This window comes from Aquarana catesbeiana, unplaced genomic scaffold (assembly GCF_042186555.1).
Source record: "Aquarana catesbeiana isolate 2022-GZ unplaced genomic scaffold, ASM4218655v1 unanchor228, whole genome shotgun sequence".
In the NCBI taxonomy this organism is placed as follows: Eukaryota; Metazoa; Chordata; class Amphibia; order Anura; family Ranidae; genus Aquarana; species Aquarana catesbeiana.
In genome coordinates this window covers 2,059,296-2,079,977 of record NW_027362655.1, presented here as the reverse complement: position 1 = coordinate 2,079,977, position 20,682 = coordinate 2,059,296, and the positions used below count along the sequence as shown (strand labels likewise).

At 43.5% G+C, this 20,682-nt stretch overlaps 2 protein-coding genes across 2 annotated transcripts in view; one reads left to right on the top strand and one right to left on the bottom strand.

Moving 5' to 3' along the window:
- The window catches only part of LOC141121652 (uncharacterized), a 447,439-nt gene that overhangs the window by 198,415 nt on the left and 228,342 nt on the right, over window positions 1-20,682 (top strand). The gene's annotated exons all lie outside the window — the stretch shown is intronic.
- Window positions 1-20,682, bottom strand: part of LOC141121729 (uncharacterized) — a 373,994-nt gene that overhangs the window by 239,298 nt on the left and 114,014 nt on the right. The window contains exon 8 of the mRNA XM_073611439.1: window positions 13,347-13,574. Within this exon, the coding sequence (XP_073467540.1) occupies window positions 13,347-13,574 (228 nt within the window). The remainder of the gene's footprint in view (window positions 1-13,346; window positions 13,575-20,682) is intronic.

Below are 20,682 nucleotides of genomic sequence, written 5' to 3'. Positions count from 1 at the left end.
ATTGAAATAAGATGGGGGGAATCCAGGGGAAGCGGTGAAACCAACCCCGAACCCCAACAGCCTCAGTGGGCCCTGCAGGCCTCCCCAAAGGGATCACGCTGTGACCTGCACGGCTCACCCGGGGCCGAACAGGCATCCCGGATCGCCCCCCCTTCCGCTAATACAGGGGTGTGATGTATCACAATCCCCTGGCTCCCTGAAGAGCATTTATTTTTTGTGTTGGGATAACAATTCCTCCCATGGATATCTTCAATAATATATCAAAGTATTACTAAATGGACTTGTAGTAAAATCTAATAATACCTTAATGTCCAAACGCGACAGGACCATGTGGGGCAGGAGGAATAGAGGAGGGAATAAAACCGAGAATAAAACAGAGAGAGTAACAGTATAGGAAGGGGGATAAAAGGAGAAGAAGAAGGAGGAGGCATCCAGTAGAGTTTCCTTTTAGGGAGTGATATGGCCCAGGTAGAGAGGGACCTTGGTATATAACGCCCAAGGTTCCCAAATGGCCTCAAATTTCTGAACTTTGTCTAATGCCCTGTACACACGGTCGGATTTTCCGACGGAAAAAGTGCGATCGGATTGTGTTGTCGGAAATTCCGATCATGTGTGAGCTCCAACGGACTTTTTCCGTCGGAATTGCCGACACACAAAGTTTGAGAGCAGGATATAAAATTTTCCGACAACAAAATCCGATCGTTTAAATTACGATCGTGTGTACACAAATGGGACGCACAAAGTGCCATGCATGCTCAGAATAAATTAAGAGATGAAAGCTATTGGCTACTGCCCCGTTTATAGTCCCGACGTAGGTGTTTTACGTCACCGCGTTCAGAACGATCGGATTTTACGACAAATTTGTGCGACCATGTGCATGCAAGACAAGTTTGGCACAAAATCCATTGGAAAAAATCAGACGGATTTTGTGGTCGGAATGTCCGATCAATGTCTGATCATGTGTACAGGGCATAAGAGTGTTGCTGTAATTTGTTCTTGGGTCATGATCCAGGAGATTTTGCGCTTTGTCACCTGAATCGAGACCCTGGGCTTCTTCCAAGCCCCCGCCAAAGAAACTTTGGCTCCCAGGAACATTAAGAAAATTAGTTTGCATGTGTTTGGGAGTTATAAAATCTGAATTAGGGGATTGGCGCTGTTCACTAGTATGAGATAAAGAGATCCACTATAAACAAACTGCTACTCCAAGGAAAACATTTTACCCCAATTATAAATGAATGAAAAATGTAGCACAGTGTAAATGCTGTTAGAAAAATAAAAATAAGTGCTAGGAATGGTCACCAAAATGTGCAGACTACCCAAAGTAAAAAAGAATATAATACATAAAAGATATGTAAAAAATGGAACTCCAAACAATGAGTGATCGGTCAAGTGTGTGTAGAAAGTGGTTGTCAGAGTCCACTGAGAATGAATGATGTTTATGCAATAAAAAGTGCGATAAAAAATATAAGTGAGTTATACCTAAGAGTGGGGGCAAACACACTGTTGCCCACTATAAATAAGTGTGTATACTGGTGTAGCCAAATATTAAAAAATTATATTGTTTGGAAAAAATGTGTTGAAAAAAAGTGAAAAAACACAAAACAAAAATAAAAAACAAAAAAACAAAAAAACATAGGAAAAAAACAAAGTCCAGGTAACCACAAAATTGTTATCAAAAAGCAACACAAAAACAACAAGTGCCGTGAATATTAGTTCTGTCGTTCAGTAAAACAGTTCTAGTGCAACAGGCTAGTGCATCTTCAGAGGTTACAGGTAAGTCCGTCCCAATAGTTGTATACTGTCCAGGGTGGAGTCCCCTCTAGTGCCCCCACTCACCAGAGTGCCCAACCCCTGCAGAGGTAATGAGCATGTAGATCCAAATCTGATGATCCAATCGGTCGGTGTCCCCCTCACCACCTTTTATCACTTGTGTCACCAGATCGTTCTCAGAGGACATCCATCCGGAACAGTTATCATGTGCAGGGAGAAGAGAAGAGCCTCATAGTGTAATTCCGAAAGTAAATTTATTAAACTTAAGCTCACAACAGGAATAAATAAAATCCGAAGATTAAAACAAATAGAAACAAATGGCACTCTGCCGGCTGACTCCACGTGAGAAGCCGCAGACAGAGCAGTGTGAGCGGCGTGCGTTCCACAGCCGTCTGCCGATGCCGGAAGTGCAGGACAACAACGAAAGGATAAAAAGACGTATGCGTACCAAGAGACCACGCCTTACGCGTTTCGTCATCAAGACGTCATCTGAGGCGCCTCAGATGACGTCTTGATGACGAAACGCGTAAGGCGTGGTCTCTTGGTACGCATACGTCTTTTTATCCTTTCGTTGTTGTCCTGCACTTCCGGCATCGGCAGACGGCTGTGGAACGCACGCCGCTCACACTGCTCTGTCTGCGGCTTCTCACGTGGAGTCAGCCGGCAGAGTGCCATTTGTTTCTATTTGTTTTAATCTTCGGATTTTATTTATTCCTGTTGTGAGCTTAAGTTTAATAAATTTACTTTCGGAATTACACTATGAGGCTCTTCTCTTCTCCCTGCACATGATAACTGTTCCGGATGGATGTCCTCTGAGAACGATCTGGTGACACAAGTGATAAAAGGTGGTGAGGGGGACACCGACCGATTGGATCATCAGATTTGGATCTACATGCTCATTACCCCTGCAGGGGTTGGGCACTCTGGTGAGTGGGGGCACTAGAGGGGACTCCACCCTGGACAGTATACAACTATTGGGACGGACTTACCTGTAACCTCTGAAGATGCACTAGCCTGTTGCACTAGAACTGTTTTACTGAACGACAGAACTAATATTCACGGCACTTGTTGTTTTTGTGTTGCTTTTTGATAACAATTTTGTGGTTACCTGGACTTTGTTTTTTTCCTATTTTTTTTGTTTTTTTGTTTTTTATTTTTGTTTTGTGTTTTTTCACTTTTTTTCAACACATTTTTTCCAAACAATATAATTTTTTAATATTTGGCTACACCAGTATACACACTTATTTATAGTGGGCAACAGTGTGTTTGCCCCCACTCTTAGGTATAACTCACTTATATTTTTTATCGCACTTTTTATTGCATAAACATCATTCATTCTCAGTGGACTCTGACAACCACTTTCTACACACACTTGACCGATCACTCATTGTTTGGAGTTCCATTTTTTACATATCTTTTATGTATTATATTCTTTTTTACTTTGGGTAGTCTGCACATTTTGGTGACCATTCCTAGCACTTATTTTTATTTTTCTAACAGCATTTACACTGTGCTACATTTTTCATTCATTTATAATTGGGGTAAAATGTTTTCCTTGGAGTAGCAGTTTGTTTATAGTGGATCTCTTTATCTCATACTAGTGAACAGCGCCAATCCCCTAATTCAGATTTTATAACTACTGGATCGCACCTTTGGGGCTTTCTTTATCTGGGGGGCTGCAGTTCAGTCACAAGCCCGTCCTAAGCGCAGAACACCACCATATGTGTTTGGGAGTGTTGTCTATTCTGTGATTCAAGAGCTATTGTAGGGTCCTGTGAGACTGCTATACCAGTGACCTTCCTCAATAGATGGAAGAAATTTGTTTCAGAAGCTTCTGATGCATGGACATGTCCACCAAATGTGATACATGGAGCCCATCTGATTACAGCCCCTAAAACACAGGGGGAAAGCATCTGGATAAATCCTTGCTAGTCTGGTGGGGACATAGTACCATCTAGTGAGCAACTTGACATTTGCTTCAATTAGTCCGATGTTCAAAATACCTTTTGTAGGAGCGTTGGAAAGAGAGAAACCATGTTTCAGGATCCAGTTGAAGTTCCAGTTCTGACTCCCAAGCTCAAGCATAAGGGGGAGTTTGAATTTTGTGCCAACAAGGCATATATGGTTGAAATGCCACCTCTCTAATCCATGAGGTTGGAGCACCATTGTTCATAGATAGTGGGTTTGGGGGGGGGGTGGGGGGGGGGGGTGGGACAGGTTTGTCTATCCATAAGGTGTGTAGAAAATGCCTGATCTGGCAAAATCTGAACTTTTAAGCGTCAGTCATCTCCAGCTTGCTGAGACAAAATCCCAGTGTGATAGGACCTGACAAGGTGAAGAAGTGACCTATTCTAAATAACTTGTTTAACCAACAATTAAAGGCTAGGATATTCATCCCTGGATGAAAGTTCAGGTTGTGAAAAAGATGGGCAAGGGGTTTTATGGTTGATATTAGGGTGGCCTGTTTGTGGAATATATTGCAAAGTGTCATAGAATGAGAAAGGGTGGGAGCCAAGATGGGGGGCCTCTGTTTCGGGGGGCACCACAAAAGGAAGTTATCATGTGGTCAGGGACAGCCTATCTCTCTAATGCAATCCAGTCCGGTTTGGGTCCCTTGGATTAGACTGTAGAGATCTGAGCTAGTTGTGCCACCTGATAATACCACCAAACATTTGGGAGTCCCAGCCCTCCTTGATTCTTGAGCCGGAAAAGAATGTCTCTAGAGCATCGGTGACCCTTCTTCCCCCAGACAAAGCCTACGATTTTAGATTGAAATTTAGCAATCACCTTTTTTGGATACAGGGATAGGGAGGGTACAGTAAAAGGTAGAGAATACGGGGCATCAACATCATCTTTACTGCGTTTATCCTACCAAGCCAGGATAGACCACACTTCAACCATGTTTTAAGGTCCTCCTCCAGTCTCCGGAACATCGGGGGGTAATTAGATGCATACAGTTTGTTTAGATTATCCGGAAGTGTGATTCCTACATATGGTATTGATTCTGAGGCCCAGGTAAAGGGGAGGCTGTGTTGGTCGACTAAAGTTTGGGGGAATCGAGATATTTAACGCAAGTGATTTTGAAGCATTGACTCTGAGGCCTGAGATAGTACCGAATTCTTGGAGTGTTCTGAGCAGAATGGGGGTGGAGATCAACGGGGACGTTATGAAGAGCAACATATCTTCCGCAAACATCGCACATATGTGTTCTTGGATGCCACAGGAAACCCCCTGAATTTGATCTGATAGCTATAGCCAAAGTTTTGATAGCTATTGCAAAGATGAGCGGCGATAGAGGGCATTCCTGCCTAGTGCTTTTCTGGATGTTAAAGCTATCAGAGTAATGACTCATAAGCCAGACTTGTGCACTGGAGGTAGAATATAGAGAGTGAATAGTTCCCATAAAATTAGGACCGAAACCTCACCTTCCCAATATTTCCAATAGGTAGGGCTATGAGACAGAGTCAAAAGCCTTCTGCAGGTCAATTGAGATCAGTAGGCCTTTCTGGGGAGTACCTCCATCCTAGTGGGATCTTAGCAAAGAGATAACATCTATGGCCCTTCTGACTTAATCCGGGCCCTGTCTCCCCGGTATGGAGCCCACCTGATCCTTGTGTATGCACTTCGTAATGAAGCTAGACATTCTTGTTGCTAGGATTTTGTTCCTTATTTTGATGTCATTGTTTATAAGGGAAATCGGGCGATATACTAGCGAGGTCGGGAATTCTTTCCCACATTTAGGGATTACTGATATAAAGGCTGTATTTAAATCTTTGTCCAGGGGGGCTCCATCCCATAGGGAATTAAAGAAACATGTCATGTAAGGGGCCAAAGAGAGTCTGAATTTTTTGTAATAGCCATCCGAAAAAATGTCTGGGCCCAGAGCTGTGCCCTGTTTGAGCGATTTTATTACCTCCACGATCTCTTCTGAAGAGAAGGGTTTGTCTAGCAGTTCCCTATGGCTTTCCATGATCTTAAGAAGAGGTATATCTCGGAGAAAGGAGTCTACTTTGTTAGGGGAAAGGGGATAATCATCCGTGTACAATTTAGAGTAGAAGTCCTGGAAGGATTTCATGATGCGGATGGGGTTTTGTGTCAGGTCGCCCTAGGCTGTCCGTATCTTAGGGAATGACAAGGTGCGTGTTTTAGGGCTCAATTTTGTCACTGGTTTGGCTCCTATCTTTACATTACATATCCCTGTATGTTGCGGTCATTCAGGTGATTATCTAATAGTTTCTTGAAGCTATCAATGCTCCCCGCTGAGACCACCGCCTGTGGAAGGGAATTCCACATCCTTGCCGCTCTTACAGTAAAGAACCCTCTACGTAGTTTAAGGTTAAACCTCTTTTCTTCTATTTGTAATGAGTGGCCACGAGTCTTATTAAACTCTCTTCTGCGAAAAAGTTTTATCCCTATTGTGCGGTCACCAGTACAGTATTTGTAAATTGAAATCATATCCCCTCTCAAGCGTCTCTTCTCCAGAGAGAATAAGTTCAGTGCTCGCAACCTTTCCTCATAACTAAGATCCTCCAGACCCTTTATTAGCTTTGTTGCCCTTCTTTGTACTCGCTCCATTTCCAGTACATCCCTCCTGAGGACTGGTGCCCAGAACTGGACAGCATACTCCAGGTGCGGCTGGACCAGAGTCTTGTAGAGCGGGAGAATTATCGTTTTATCTCTGGAGTTGATCCCCCTTTTAATGTATGCCAATATTCTGTTTGCGTTATTAGCAGCAGCTTGGCATTGCATGCCATTGCTGAGCCTATCATCTACTAGGACCCCCAGGTCCTTTTCCATCCTAGATTCCCCCAGAGGTTCTCCCCCCAGTGTATAGACTGCATTCATATTTTTGCCACCCAAATGCATTATTTTACATTTTTCTACATTGAACCTCATTTGCCATGTAGTCGCCCACCCCATTAATTTGTTCAGATCTTTTTGCAAGGTTTCCACATCCTGCGGAGAAGTTATTGGCCTGCTTAGCTTAGTATCGTCTGCAAATGCAGAGATTGAACTGTTTATCCCATCCTCCAGGTCGTTTATAAACACAGAAGCACAGAACCCTGGGGAACCCCACTACCCACCCCTGACCATTCTGAGTACTCCCCATTTATCACCACCCTCTGAACTCGCCCTTGTATCTTGTTTGATTGGCAAAAAAACTTAGCACCCGTCCATCTGAGATGTTTTTCTTCTGAAGTGGTCAGGGCTAGAATGGGCTGTACCAGAGCTATCTCTAATTTGGACAAAGAATCAGGCATAGGGTTATGTTTATGTGATTTGCTTATTGAGAGTAATTCCTCCGTTAGTTTTTGAACTTCTGCTTTTTGTTCGCGTTTTAAGGCTAGCTGGATAAGTTTCCCTCTCGTCACCATCTTATGGGCCGCCCAAAGTGTTGAGGGAGAAACTGAGCCATTGTCATTGTCACTGAAAAATTTCTGCATGGATTTCTCAAGTATAATGCAGTGTACTGGGTTGCTCAGTAGCGACTCATTGAGATGCCATTTGTAGGGTCTCTCTACCCCTAGAGGGCACCTTATAATCAGAGACATGTTGGAGTTATCCGATAGGGACGTGTCCCTAATTGTGGAGGACATGGCAAGAGGGATATTGGAGGCTGGTAACAAAATGTGGTCTATCCTGGCATAGGTCTGGTGCGGGGTGGAATAGTGAGTATAATCTTTTGCATGCAAGTTGAGTTCTCTCCAGATATCCACCATGACTAAAGTGTTTAGTTGATGTGCTATTTTTAGGCTTCGTCTGGGGGGGGGGGAAACCTACATTTTGGGGTTTCTTTGCTATGGACTTAGCTAAAGAGAGGTCAAACGGTAGGTTCAAGTCTCCCCCCAGAACAACTGTTCCCTTAAAGAATGGTCATAGTTTTAGTAGCATGGATTCAAAGAATTTTCCTTGACCCTTGTTAGGGGCATAATATGAGATAAAGGTATAAGACCCCCATCTATGGTTCAATCGGTCAGCAAGTATCGGCCCTCTGGGTCTCTGATGACCTTTGATGTTGAAAAGTTGAATTTTTTTGAGAAGCCTATCGCTACCCCTCTATTTTTGTTTTCAGCGTTAGCTAGGTAGAAGTGGGAGAAATTTTGGTGGAGGAATGGTGGGTTATAGGAGGAAGGGAAGTGCGTCTCTTGGAGGAAGATTATGTCCACCTTTAAAGTATGATACTGTTGGAGCAGTTTCCTCAGTTTTATTGGGAAGTTCAGGCCCAGGGTGTTGTGAAAGAGGATCAGTAACTTTCGAGTTGGGGGTGTGGAGTCAGTCATGGATCAGAGAAGCGGACATGCTCTAAGTAAAACAGTTGCTTACCCCAAGAAGAGAGGCAACCTGGTAAGGTGGTTTTCTCGCATGGTTTCTGGATTCTCAAGCTTGCGAGTTGAGGCTGGAAATTCTCTTGGATGGTCTTGGCCTTGGCAAAAACTGGATGGAGAAAGAAGGAGAGAGGGGGAAGAAGAACAGAAAGAGGGATAGAAAACAGAAAAATGATTAAGTCATACATGAAGATATTAATCAAGCGTGCATGTCGAGAGGGGAAGTTAGTTTGTCCCCTTACCCCCGGGGAAGTTAGTTTGTCTCTGAAAGGCTTTTAACATCCTCTCAGCGACTGAGTGAGGTGCAGTGCAAACGCTCCGGTCCCCCCGCCATAAGAAACATATAATTAACTACCGTTAGACAGAGCCCCGTCCCCATGAATAAAACCTAGATAACTTAAAGAAAAAAAGATCAGTTGATGGGCGGCGGTGGTATCCCTTGAGTGATCAGTCCCAGATTTATAAGCAGACGTTCACCTTCAGCAAAGGAAGAGAACCCATAGGGCTTATTCTGGTGGGAGAAATTTAGGCAGAAGAGGAAGGCCCATCTGTAAGCGATTTCTTTTTGCGTTAGGATCTGGAGAAAAGGCTTCAAAGATCGTCGTTTTTGAACAGTGTAGGGGAAAGATCTGCAAAATTCTGTATATGGTGGTTTTGAATCAAGAGCTTGTCAGCATTCCGTGAAGCCTTCATCACCTCTTCCTTAACTGCGTAGAAGTGGGGCTTGACAATGATGTCCCTGGGGAGGCCATCCTTATTTAATATGCTCTTAAAGCAAACCCATCTCTCCTCCGTGTTCTTTGTTCCTAAGTTTTTATCCCAATTCATACCTTCTAGCAAGGTTCGTGGTTTAGGGAAGTTGGCTCTTTTGAAATTCAGTGTCTTTGTATTCCCCTTATGTTTCCTATTTGTGATTTATACTGAAGCCAATTGACCTGTGTTTCCTAAATTGCCCCGTATTTCCACATCCGTGATCAGGTCTGTATTGTTGGTAATCAGTAGATCCAGGAACGCTTTATTTCTCACTGGTGTGTCTACCATCTGACCCATAAAATTGTCTTGCAATACATTTAGGAACTGGCGAGCTTTAAATGAATGCACGGTTCCCTCCACCCAGTCTATGTCAGGATAATTAAAATCCTCCATTATGATAACACTTCCCATCCTTGCTGCTAATCCAAATTGTGATAGGAGATCTGTCTCCCCTTTCTCCCTCAGGTTAGGGGGCCTATAGCATACTCCCAGTATTATTTTCCCCTTAGCTTAATCCCTCTGGAGCTCTACCCATAAGGATTCCACCTCCTCCCTAGCTCCCTCAGTGATGTCATCTCTCACATTCGCTTGTACATTATTCTTGATATATAGGCATACCCCCCCCCCCCTTTTTACCCTCTCTATCCTTGCGGTATAGGGTATACCCTTGAATGGTTGCCAGCCAATCATGAGAGCTGTTGAACCAGGTCTCTGAAATTCCCACAAAATCCAAATCCTCCTTGTACAACAGTATCTCTAGTTCACCCATCTTGTCCGCCAGGCTCCTGGCATTGGTGAACATGCCACATAGTTTAGATCGCTCACATACTATCCTCTTATTGGTTGTTCCAAGATTGCAACTAGAACTTGTTACTATACTTACCTCGGGTTTATGTGCTTTAGTCAACCACTAATGCCCCCAATACTACCCTCTAGATATGTTCATTGCTGACTATCTCTACCTCTGGACCCCCTCCCATCGCCTAGTTTAAAAACCCCTCTAACTTTTTGGCCAGCTTCACTCCTAGCTGATCTGCACCCTCCTCATTTAGGTGCAGCCCGTCCCTTCTATAGTACTGGTGACCGACTGAGAAGTCGGCCCAGTCCTCCAGGAACCCAAACCCCTCCTTACTACACCAGCTCTTCAGCCACTTGTTTACTTCCCTAATCTCCCTCTGCCTTTCTGGTGTGGCTCGATGTACCGGTAGCATTCCTGAGAATACTACTTTGGAGGTTATTTTCCTCAATTTAGCTCCCAAGTCCCTAAAATTGTTCTTTAGGACACTCCATCTGCCTCTGACTTTGTCATTGGTGCCAACGTGCACCATGACAGCCGGGTCTTCCACAGCCCCTCCCAGTAATCCGTCCACCAGATCCGTGATATGCTGAACCCGAGTGCCTGGTAGACAACATACATTGTATTGTGCTTTGAGAACTGTCACATGACATTATAAAAATTATCAGTACTTGTACTCGGTCTTAAAAAAGTAGTATCGGGACAACCCTAACTACAGCCATAACAAAGTCAGCACCCAACAGCCATGTAACACCGTGACCGAGCCATACACCACCTGCTGCGCTGTGATCATCACAATGATGAGATGTTACTTTACACTTTTGTTTGGTGGAGCAGTAAAAACATGCAGCTGAGCTATGTTTTTACTGCCCCCAACCACTCCGCTTTAAGAACCTTTCACCCAAGCTTTCCAATTAGGCCCACCTGTCAGTTTTTTAACGTGGGCCTGATTGAAAGCTCCATGTAGGTCTACGGGAGTACAAGGACTGTCAGACCTAAACATGACAGATCAGAGGTTATCTTGATGTAAATGGACATGAGTCTGTTTACATCTGGCTATCCATAGAGCCATTATAAGTGCACCCCTGTGCGCTGTATGTGGACACAAACTGAATGGGGACGTATGTCAAAACACGGACCTCTGTCCCATTCAGTTTCAATCCAGTAGGGAATGTGCTCACGAATCCCCTGCTGAGCGGATCGGCTTTGTTTGAAAAGAACCCCAATGCTGGAAATTCAGCAGAGGGGAAATGACATATTCCACAACTGCAATGCTTTTATCCCCCATTGTCATCACCCACCAACTGATACAACGCCTTCTCACCACCAGCAAACTGCTCTCTGAAGAGTAATCCAAATGCAGATTGCTTTTCAGAGAGCAATGCTAGTGTGAATGGTTCAAAAAGATTTAAAATAAGTGCATGCTTCAGCTGATTTAAACGCAAAATATATGTACCTTATGGCTTTGGGAAAATGGAGGCCTTAAAGTCAGCTGCAGCATTCTCATGAGCAGGGATGGGCTGAGGCATGTTCAGATCCAAGTCTAATCAAATTTATAACAGGCTGCAGGAAGATAAAAACCATTTGAAGACAAATCTGCATTTTTTTTTCAAGGCAGGTGGGTGGGGTCAGTGGCAGGGTCAGGGGGCCTGTCACGTAGGCTGTACAGGGCCCCATGATTTCTAACAGCGGCCCTGACTCCGCCCACATCAGGCAGCTTTGTCTCTGAAGATCTTACAATTCCACACTCAAGGTAACTAGTAAATGGGTCCTCTGATATCCTACCAGATCATTTCTTTATTCATGGACCTTAGTCAGAGAGTGAGGAAACAATGAGAACTGTCTTTTATAGGAGTGACAGTGATGAGGGGATTATAGGACGAGTGTCCCCACCCCCTCTATCACTCATTGCCATCTTCCCAACACAAGAAGTACTGCACTTCCTTATTTAGTCCATGATTTAGTCATGAATAACAGCGGGGCTGAGCCCCACCAGAGGTCAGAGAGTGAGGATGGGGGGAGAACAATCAAGATGAAGACTGGACTGATCCTGAAGACCACCATCATTGGGTTATTGACTCCTCCCTCATTATCACTTTCTGTTTAAGGTTCCAAAGTTTGAGGATGTTATCACATTATTATCAACATGTAAAAGTCTGTGCTCCACATATACGTAATACATATTACGTTTATATATAGCAGTGGGTAGAGAGCAGAAGTCAGGACTATGTAATGTACAATATAGATTATATAGTGCAGGGGACAGGAGTATGTAATGTACAATATAAATTATACAGTGTAAGGGTCAGGACTCATAATAATGGTATTCAGTGGAAGATTACATTCTTACCTGAGACAAGCTGCAGAGGTTCAAAACCGCTGCCTCCCATCTCCTGAGACTGCACTCAGTGACTTGGGTCTGAGACTATACAGACATATCCCTCCACCCGGCACAGCCAGCAAACATCAGGACAAGTAACCCTGGGAGAATTGCTCTGTCACAGATCCTACTAGACCCAGACATGGGGCAGAAGATCCAAAGTACATGCCCCAGATGCCTAGGTCTAGTAATGCCTATGGTGAAAATCAACATTTTACTGCCAGCTAAACACCAGAATCTCCATAAATGCAGTCTAGATACATAAATTGTGTCTGCAGCACAGAGAAGGAAGATTATCCGAGAGAAATGGGGATAAATCCCCACAATAGGGATTAAACTTTTTCGCGGAAGGGAGTTTAACAAGACACGTGACCACTCATTAAAATTAGAAGAAAAGAGGTTTAACCTTAAACTACACAGAGGGTTCTTTACTGCAAGAGTGGCAAGGATGTGGAATTCCCTTCCACAGGCGGTGGTCTCAGCGGGGGGCATCAATAGTTTCAAAAAACTATTAGATAAGCACCTGAACGACCACAACAAACAGCGATATACAATATAATACTGACATATAATCACACACATAGGTTGTACTTGAGTCTTTTTTCAACCTCACCTACTATGTAACTATGTAAATACAGCAATACAGGACGGGGAACACAGCTCAGGAAAGTGACCAGGGTATTACAGGCTGATATCACCCAGTCCTTGCCCTACTCTGGACCAATCAGTGAACAGTATGGGTGGAGGAATGTATTTAGTGTTAATGACCCACCTGTACTGATCTCTGTAGGAGTGTCCTCCTCTATAAATGTCCCCGTTATTCCATCCTCCTTCATAGACTGCTGATCATCCCTCACATACCTCTCTTCTTCTTCTCCTTTGAACTCAAATTCTATATCGATTGGATCTCCACTCTAAATCAAGAAAGTGAGAGTGAATATCATCTGTAGGATATAAGCTTTAATATTGTGATATCACATATAAAATCCACACATTGTCTCTATAAGTGTATTTTATAACCTCTGTTCCACCAACCTTGTAACAGTGAGGGATGGTGTGATCTTCCTGTGTGGAATCCCCGGAATACAGAGGATGAGGACATCTCTCTGGTGGGTTCCTGGTATTAGGTGGCTCCATCATATCCTTGTGTCCTTCTGATAAGTCCTCCATCACTCCATACTCCTCATCCTCCTCTTTATATTCTTCTTTAACATCAATATTATCATCCCCGAGGTTTCCACTCTGGATATATAATAAATCATTCATTGTAACAAACATGCTGTGTATAAATCAGAACTACCAATAATTGTTCCTCATCTACCTGATGATGGTGGGGGATGGTGTGACCTTCCTGTGTGGAATCCCGGGAATACAGAGGACGGGGACATCTCTCTGGTGGGTTTCTGTAGCTGGATGACTCCACCATGGTGTCCTGGTACAGATCTTTGTGTTCTTGAAGATACCCTGACTCCTCCATCACTCCATCCTTTTCATCCTCCAGTTTTATCTCTTCTTTAACCTCAACTTTAGAATCTCTCAGGTTTCCACGCTGAATATAGAATAATAATAATAAAAAATATAAATTTGCATTGACAAACTCCACGTACACATCCATAAAAATACCCCACCAATGTTTTGTAATGGTGATCTGTTCATTTCCTCCAATCTCTAGGTGATACATGCATCCACCCCATGTTCATTCAATACACTCACCTTCCTTATTTCACCTCAATATGAATAAAGGTCTCAATGTGCTTATTGCCCCTCCATGGGCTTTTAGGCAACTGTGGCCGTGGGAAATGGAACTCGTGTTCTCCTCCGTCTTTTCACCCTCAGGAACTTCCTGTATGTACCTGACCGCACTTCCTGTATATACCCAACGTCACTTCCTGTCTACCATAGAGAATTCCTGTCTAAAAGTGAGATCCACACCTTGTGGATTTTAGAGGAACTGCAGCCCCGAGAAACATCTTGTAGTGTGAACACGGCCTAACATAGTCATGTTCTACCTACGGGTGACTGGACACTGGCAAGAGACAAGAAGTCCCCTCCTTGTGCATAACCCCCGCCCCTGTAGTCAGGAATTTTATAGCAAGCCATAGACCATAACACAGAGGGGAGGGATCTCTGTGTCACATGATGTACTTCAAAAAATTAATTTTACAAGTAAACTAAAAAATCCTATTTTCTTTATTGTACATCACTTGACACAGAGCATCTTCTTAAATCCCTACTAACATGGATGTCCAATTAGAACATGAGGGGAGGGCAACAGGACTCAAAAAACAATCAGAAACAAGAACCTCATGCAGCTGCCTGCAATAAAACACTGTGCCCAAAGGACATTGTTCTCAGTGACTCACATCCATCTGGTAAACATCATAAAGAGTGAATCGAAGACCAGGTAGAGGCTTCACCAACATGATACACTGAAAAAGGTAGTGTCATCCCTGATACAGATGGAACCTGTCCTTTCAATCCACAGGCTCGAACAATAAGCTGACAAATTCAATGGGAAAACGTAGACTTAGAAACTGTATGAGCCTTGTTTCTGGTCCTCAGAAGCCACAAGGAGAAATCAGATTGCCAGATTGTGATAGTAAACTACAGGTAAACCTGATGGCACAAACAATATCCAATGTAAGAAGAATGTATTCCACCAATGACTGAGCCTGAGGACAATGGAAGATAATATACTGTCCTGTTTGAGATGAAAAGGTGGAAACCAATTTAGCTAAAAAAACAAAAAAAACAAAAACAACTGGGGCCAAAAAGCCCGCTTAGTGTGAGGGAAAAACAGGAATGGTTCTTTACAGAAAAGTACAGCAAGTCCCGAAGCCCTATGAGCCAATGTAACAGCAACCAGAACACCCAACCTTCCATGTCAAAGCACAAAGGGAGCAAAAGGAGGGTCCTGAATAGGTTCAAATGGAGAATTCTGTAAAAACAGAAAGAACCAAACAAAGATCCCACAGAGCCAACAGCGGGCTGACCAGAAGAACAATATGCATGACACCTGGTACAAAGGCATACAACTAGAAAGGGTAAAGCAATCAGCCTCCAGAAGAAGAGACAGCCAAGGCCAAAATCTGACCCTTGATCGCACATAAGGCCCGACATAAATCAAACTTCCTGTAAGAAAGAGCATGCTAGCAGACAAGATGGTTCCTCTTGGAAGATTCCCATACATAACTGCAGGTTAGTTCGCAGCCCTTCATGTGCACTTAGGAGGTGTGCACATGCTCATGTACAGGTGCCTGCATACCTGTGAACATCTGCATGCTCACATGCACTAGTGACAAATGATGGCTATTTAAACCGAGCCAGTGCTCTGGTTCAGTGCTGTCTCAGTTACCAACCAGGATTGTCCAGACTTCTCCTTGAACTCTGTCTGCACTGACTTTGGCTTGTCTCTTGACCTCCGCTTCTGTCTGCTCCCATTGCTGCTGATCTGCTACAGACTCTGGCCTGCACCCTGGCTATGCTCCAGCCTACACATCTGCACCTGATCTGTTTGCTTGTGTATGACCCTGCTTGCCTGACTCTGCTACCATTCCCATTTCTGCTGGAACCTGCCTACCAACCATTAGTGCCTCCTTACCTTCTGCCTGCTATCAACTTACACCTTGCCTGTCTGCTGTGCCCAGTACTAGCCTGCTTCTGTCTGCTGCTCACCACTTTACTTGCTTCACTGAGGCCACTAATGACTTCCTCTGCCTGGTGTGGATACCTGCTCTGATACTAGCAAGACTTACAGGGACCTGTGCCACTCTGCATTTCTGCACCTCCTTTCACTCTATTAGAGGCCCCAAGTTAGAGATGTAAGGGAAGCCTTCCTCATCATATCAGGCTCTTTCACCACCAGGGACAAGACACACCCTTTGGAGAAATCCAAAGAGGAAACCTTAGGCTTCTTAGCCTTCAAAAGAGCAGGAGCAACAAAAGGATTAGACACCGCTGTCTCTTAAAACCTATTTGGCTGCATTAGTCAATCTGGTATGCCCACTGACATAATAAAGGTGCAAAAAAATGGCATGTGCTTTTTTGTTTGGTTTCTGTTTTGGTGCACTCCTGACAAAGCTTGGCTTATAGAGCGAAACATGTTGAGTTAATTTTTGCACCTTATTATTTCATTTATTTTGGGGAGATACATGGTTTCAGTAGCATGGGTACAGAGTACTCAATGAATCTTTTGGGATCAGGGATGGAGTTTTTTTTTTAGAAGTTTCAGCATACGAATCGCCTTTGGCTTTTCTTTGATTTTTTTTATTCAAGTAGTGGGAGGGGAGACCATGGAAAAAATATGGGCCATCTTAATGGCTCTCCAAACCCATCATTTTGTTAGTCTATACCTCCTCTGCAGTATTTGTAACATAGTTTTGGGACTGGCCAACGAGTGGCAGAGTTGTTTCCCAGACTGCCACAGTAATTGGTTAGCCTATTAAGTTGACATCTTAACTGCAGTATGGTGGTTATCTAAAGCCAAAATATATTTTCATTTTCATGCCTTAAGCTTGTGATTTGAGGGATTTACATTCACTTTAGTATAGGGATAACACATCTCCTTTTGTTTTTTGATGTGTTTAAACTAAACCTCTATGGGTGAAGGGGTGAAGAGACAATGGAAAATCGAATGGAACTGGGAAAAGGGAAACCTACTTTCAAAGGCACTCAGGTAAAAACGAATTGAGAAAACTTTACCAACGACCTGAACAGAGGCACCTGAGAGTGCATATTAAGGCATTGTCTCCGGAGGAAAAAACACTCTCTCCTGGGCAGTCTTCAGGGACAGGCCCTAATATTCCAACCACTAAGCCAGAAGTAATGCAGCGTACTAGAAATAGAGAACCCAATCAATCTCTGTAGAGTAGGTACCAGTAGGTACCAGGAGAGACTGATTGGAGTTGATTTACTAAAGCTGGAGAGTGCAAAATCTGGTGCAGCTCTTCAGAGAAACCAATCAGTTTCCATTTTTTTTGTCAAAGCATAATTGAACAAGCTGAAGTTAGAAGCTGATTGGCTTCCATGCATAGCTGCACCAGATTTTGCAAACTCCAGCTTTAAGAAATAAACCCCAAGAAAAGAGCAGAATGCTCCCAAGGAAATATCCATCAAATGGCCCAGAATCAGAGCCAGGACCCTGGTGAACCTCGGGGAATCGTGGGCAGGTTGAATGTTGGGGCCATAAAACAGAAGATGACATTCCTCCACCACAAATGACAGGAACCTCAGGAGAGGGGGAAACAGTAATGGGCTCCCTTCATATCCACCAATGCCAGGAAGACCCCAGCTGAAGAGAGGCCATCACCAGGTTCACTGATTCCATCTAGAGCTTCCATACATGAAGAGACTTGTCAAAATGAATTTAAATCCAGAATAGGACGAACATCGCTGTCTGGTGCTGGAAATATAGGAGCATAAACGTAGAAAAATTGGTGTATATCGTGCTCACATGCGTGCTCACAACGTATATCAAATAGCAGCCGGCACAACACCAAGACAAGTGTGAATCAAAGATATGTGAAAGATAAAATTTTGTGCAGTACTTAAAAATTCATGATGATACAAATTCATATGTATACAATCTAATATATGCTGTGCAATGACCACAAAATAAAAACAGTGAAGAGTGATGTGAAATTCACACCTAAACTGTCCATGTGCCATCATGTAAAGACTTTTAAATCATGAGCATAACAGTCCTTGGATAGACAGTGAAAACAGATTATGTAGCCAGAAGGGGAATTGCAGGTGACATCAGTGTTGAAGTGAAGACACGGACAATAAAACCACCACCAGTTAATGAGGAGGCTTACCGGAGTGAGGGGACTCAAATGGGCTCCAGATAAAGATAGAAGATAGTCCAATTGGTCAAGGGATGTCACAGAGAAGCAGTCCTCAGAATTAGCCAACTTGTCAGACCAAATCCTCTCAAATGTTCAAAATAGCATGACCAAAAAAGAAAATACTCCACATAGTGTGAATCCGTATAAACATAAAAATGTATTAAAAAAATTGGAAACACTCACATTTAGAAAGTGGATCAAGCACATGGAAATATAAGGTTTGTGGGTAACGCAATGACATCAGCAGGGCTCGTCCGACGCGTTTTGTCTAAGAGACATCATCAGATGTTTACACCATATGCCTTGTTGACTCACTAAGCATATGCCCATTTGAGTCCCCTCACTCCGGGGAGATGATTTAGAGGATTTAGTCTGACAAGTTGGCTGCTTCAGAGGACTGCTTCTCTGTGACATCCCTTGACCAATTGGACTATCTTCTATCTTGATCTGGAGCCCATTTGAGTCCCCTCACTCCGGTAAGCCTCCTCACTAACCAGTGGTGGTTCTATTGTCTGTGTCTTCACTTCAACACTGATGTCACGTGGAATTGCCCTTCTGGCTATATAATCTGTTTTTACTGTTTATCCAAGGACTGTTATACTCATGGTTTAAAAGTCTTTACATGATGGCACGTGGACTTTAGTTTGGGTGTGAATTTCACATCACTCTTCACTGTTTTTATTTTGTGGTCATTGCACAGTATATATTAGATTGTATACATATGAATTTGTATCATCATGAAATTTTGAGCGCTGCACAAAATGTTATCTTTAGCATAAACGTAAAACCTCCTCTGGAACAATCACTCCCTGAAACAGAGGAGAATTGCGTATTTGTGAAGGAGCAAATCTGTTGTCAAAGAAAAAAAACTATGAAATGTGAAGTTTATCTGCAAAAGGCCTGTAAAAGCACTACCCCATCCAATCAGAGGGGGAACCTCTTCAAGTGAAGTCCCTTGTTTAGATGGTGTGGATAACAGAACTCCTAATGGAACTGGGGACTACAGCTGAAGGCCCAATAGCAGCAAAGGAAACTTCTCACTGAAGTGTAAGGAGCAGCAGGCTGCTGGAACCGAGAGCTTGCCATACTCCCCTGAAGGCCCAAGAGTGTCCTCTATTCCCGGTGACTTTCGGATATAATAACTTCTGGTTGTGATAAAGGATTGCCGGCTCTACCGAATGCATAAACCTCTCTGAGCGAACTCACTCTCCCTGGGACATTACCAGGTGAATCTTTGCAGCAGAGCAAACACTTCTTGGGGGTAAGTTCAGTCCACGTACTAGACATCCATATGGTGAGAATGTATCTGGAAAACTAAGGATCTTGTGGCATCTGCCATGATCCAAGCCCTGAAGACTCTCGGGAAAAGGACTAAGGAAGTGGCAATTTTAAATTCCACAAAATAAATCACAAAGGATCTAGTTATCTGCCAAAAACTGGGATTCCTCTGGCGCAGAGTCCTTGAAGGAAAAACCTTCCACCTGCTCCAAAAGTCATCTTCCTCCTTTATTTTCTCCATCAGGTTCCCTTCTGTAATAAGGATTGGGGAGGAGATGGGGAATGCCCACGTTTGCAAACTAAATAGTCCGACCGACACCAATCCCAGCATCTATGCTGTCCCTTAGCCAAGCAAATGCAGATTTCTTCATAGTCACACAGGAATTGGAAGAAAGGTGCTCCAGAGATAGCAGTAATACCGTATACAGTGCCTTGAAAAAATAATCACACCCCTTGAAATTTTCCACATTTTGTCATGTTACAACCAAAGACGTAAATGTATTTTATTGGGATTTTATGTGATAGACCAACACAAAGTGGCACATAATTGTGAAGTGGAAGGAAAATGATAAATGGTTTTCCAATTTTTTACAAATAAATCTGTGTAGCGTACATTTGTATTCAACCCTCTTTACTCCGATACCCCTTATTAAAATCTAGTGGAACCGATTGCCTTCAGAGGTCACCTAATTAGTAAATAGAGTCCACCTGTGTGTCAGTTAATTTCACTTTAAATACAGCTGTTCTCTGAAGCCCTCGGAGGTTTGTTAGAAAACCTTAGTGAACTAACAGAATCGTGAAGGCCAAGGAAAAAAACAGACAGGTCAGGGATAAAGTTCTGAAGTTTAAAGCAGGGTTAGGTTCTAAAAAAAATCCCAAGCTTTGAACAGCTCACGGAGCACTGTTCAATCCATCACCTGAAAATAGAAAGAGTATGGCACAACTGCAAACCTACCAAGACATGGCCGTCCACCTAAACTGACAGGCCGGGCAAGAAGAAGATTCATCAGAGAAGCAGCCAAGAGGCCCATGGTAACTCTGGAGGAGCTGCAGAGATCCACAGCTCAGGTGGGAGAATCTGTCCACAGGACAACTATTAGTCGTGTTCTCCACAAATCTGACCTTTATGGAAGAGTGGCAAGAAGAAAGCCATTGTTGAAAGAAAGCCATAAGAAGTCCCGTTTGCAGTTTGTGAGAAGCCATGTGGAGGACACAGCAAACATGTGGAAGAGGGTGCTCTGGTCAGATGAGACCAAAATTGAACTTTTTGGCCTAAAAGAAAAACGCTATGTGTGATGAAAAACTAAAACTGTACATCACCCTGAACACACCACCCCCACCATGAAACATGGAGGTGGCAGCATCATGTTGTGGGGATGCTTTTCTTCAGCAGGGACAGGGAAGCAGATCAGAGTTGATGGGAAGATGAATGGAGTCAAATACAGGGCAATCTTAGAAGAAAACCCATTAGAGTCTGCAAAAGACTTGAGACTGGGGTGGAGATTCACCTTCAAGCAGGACAACAACCCTAAC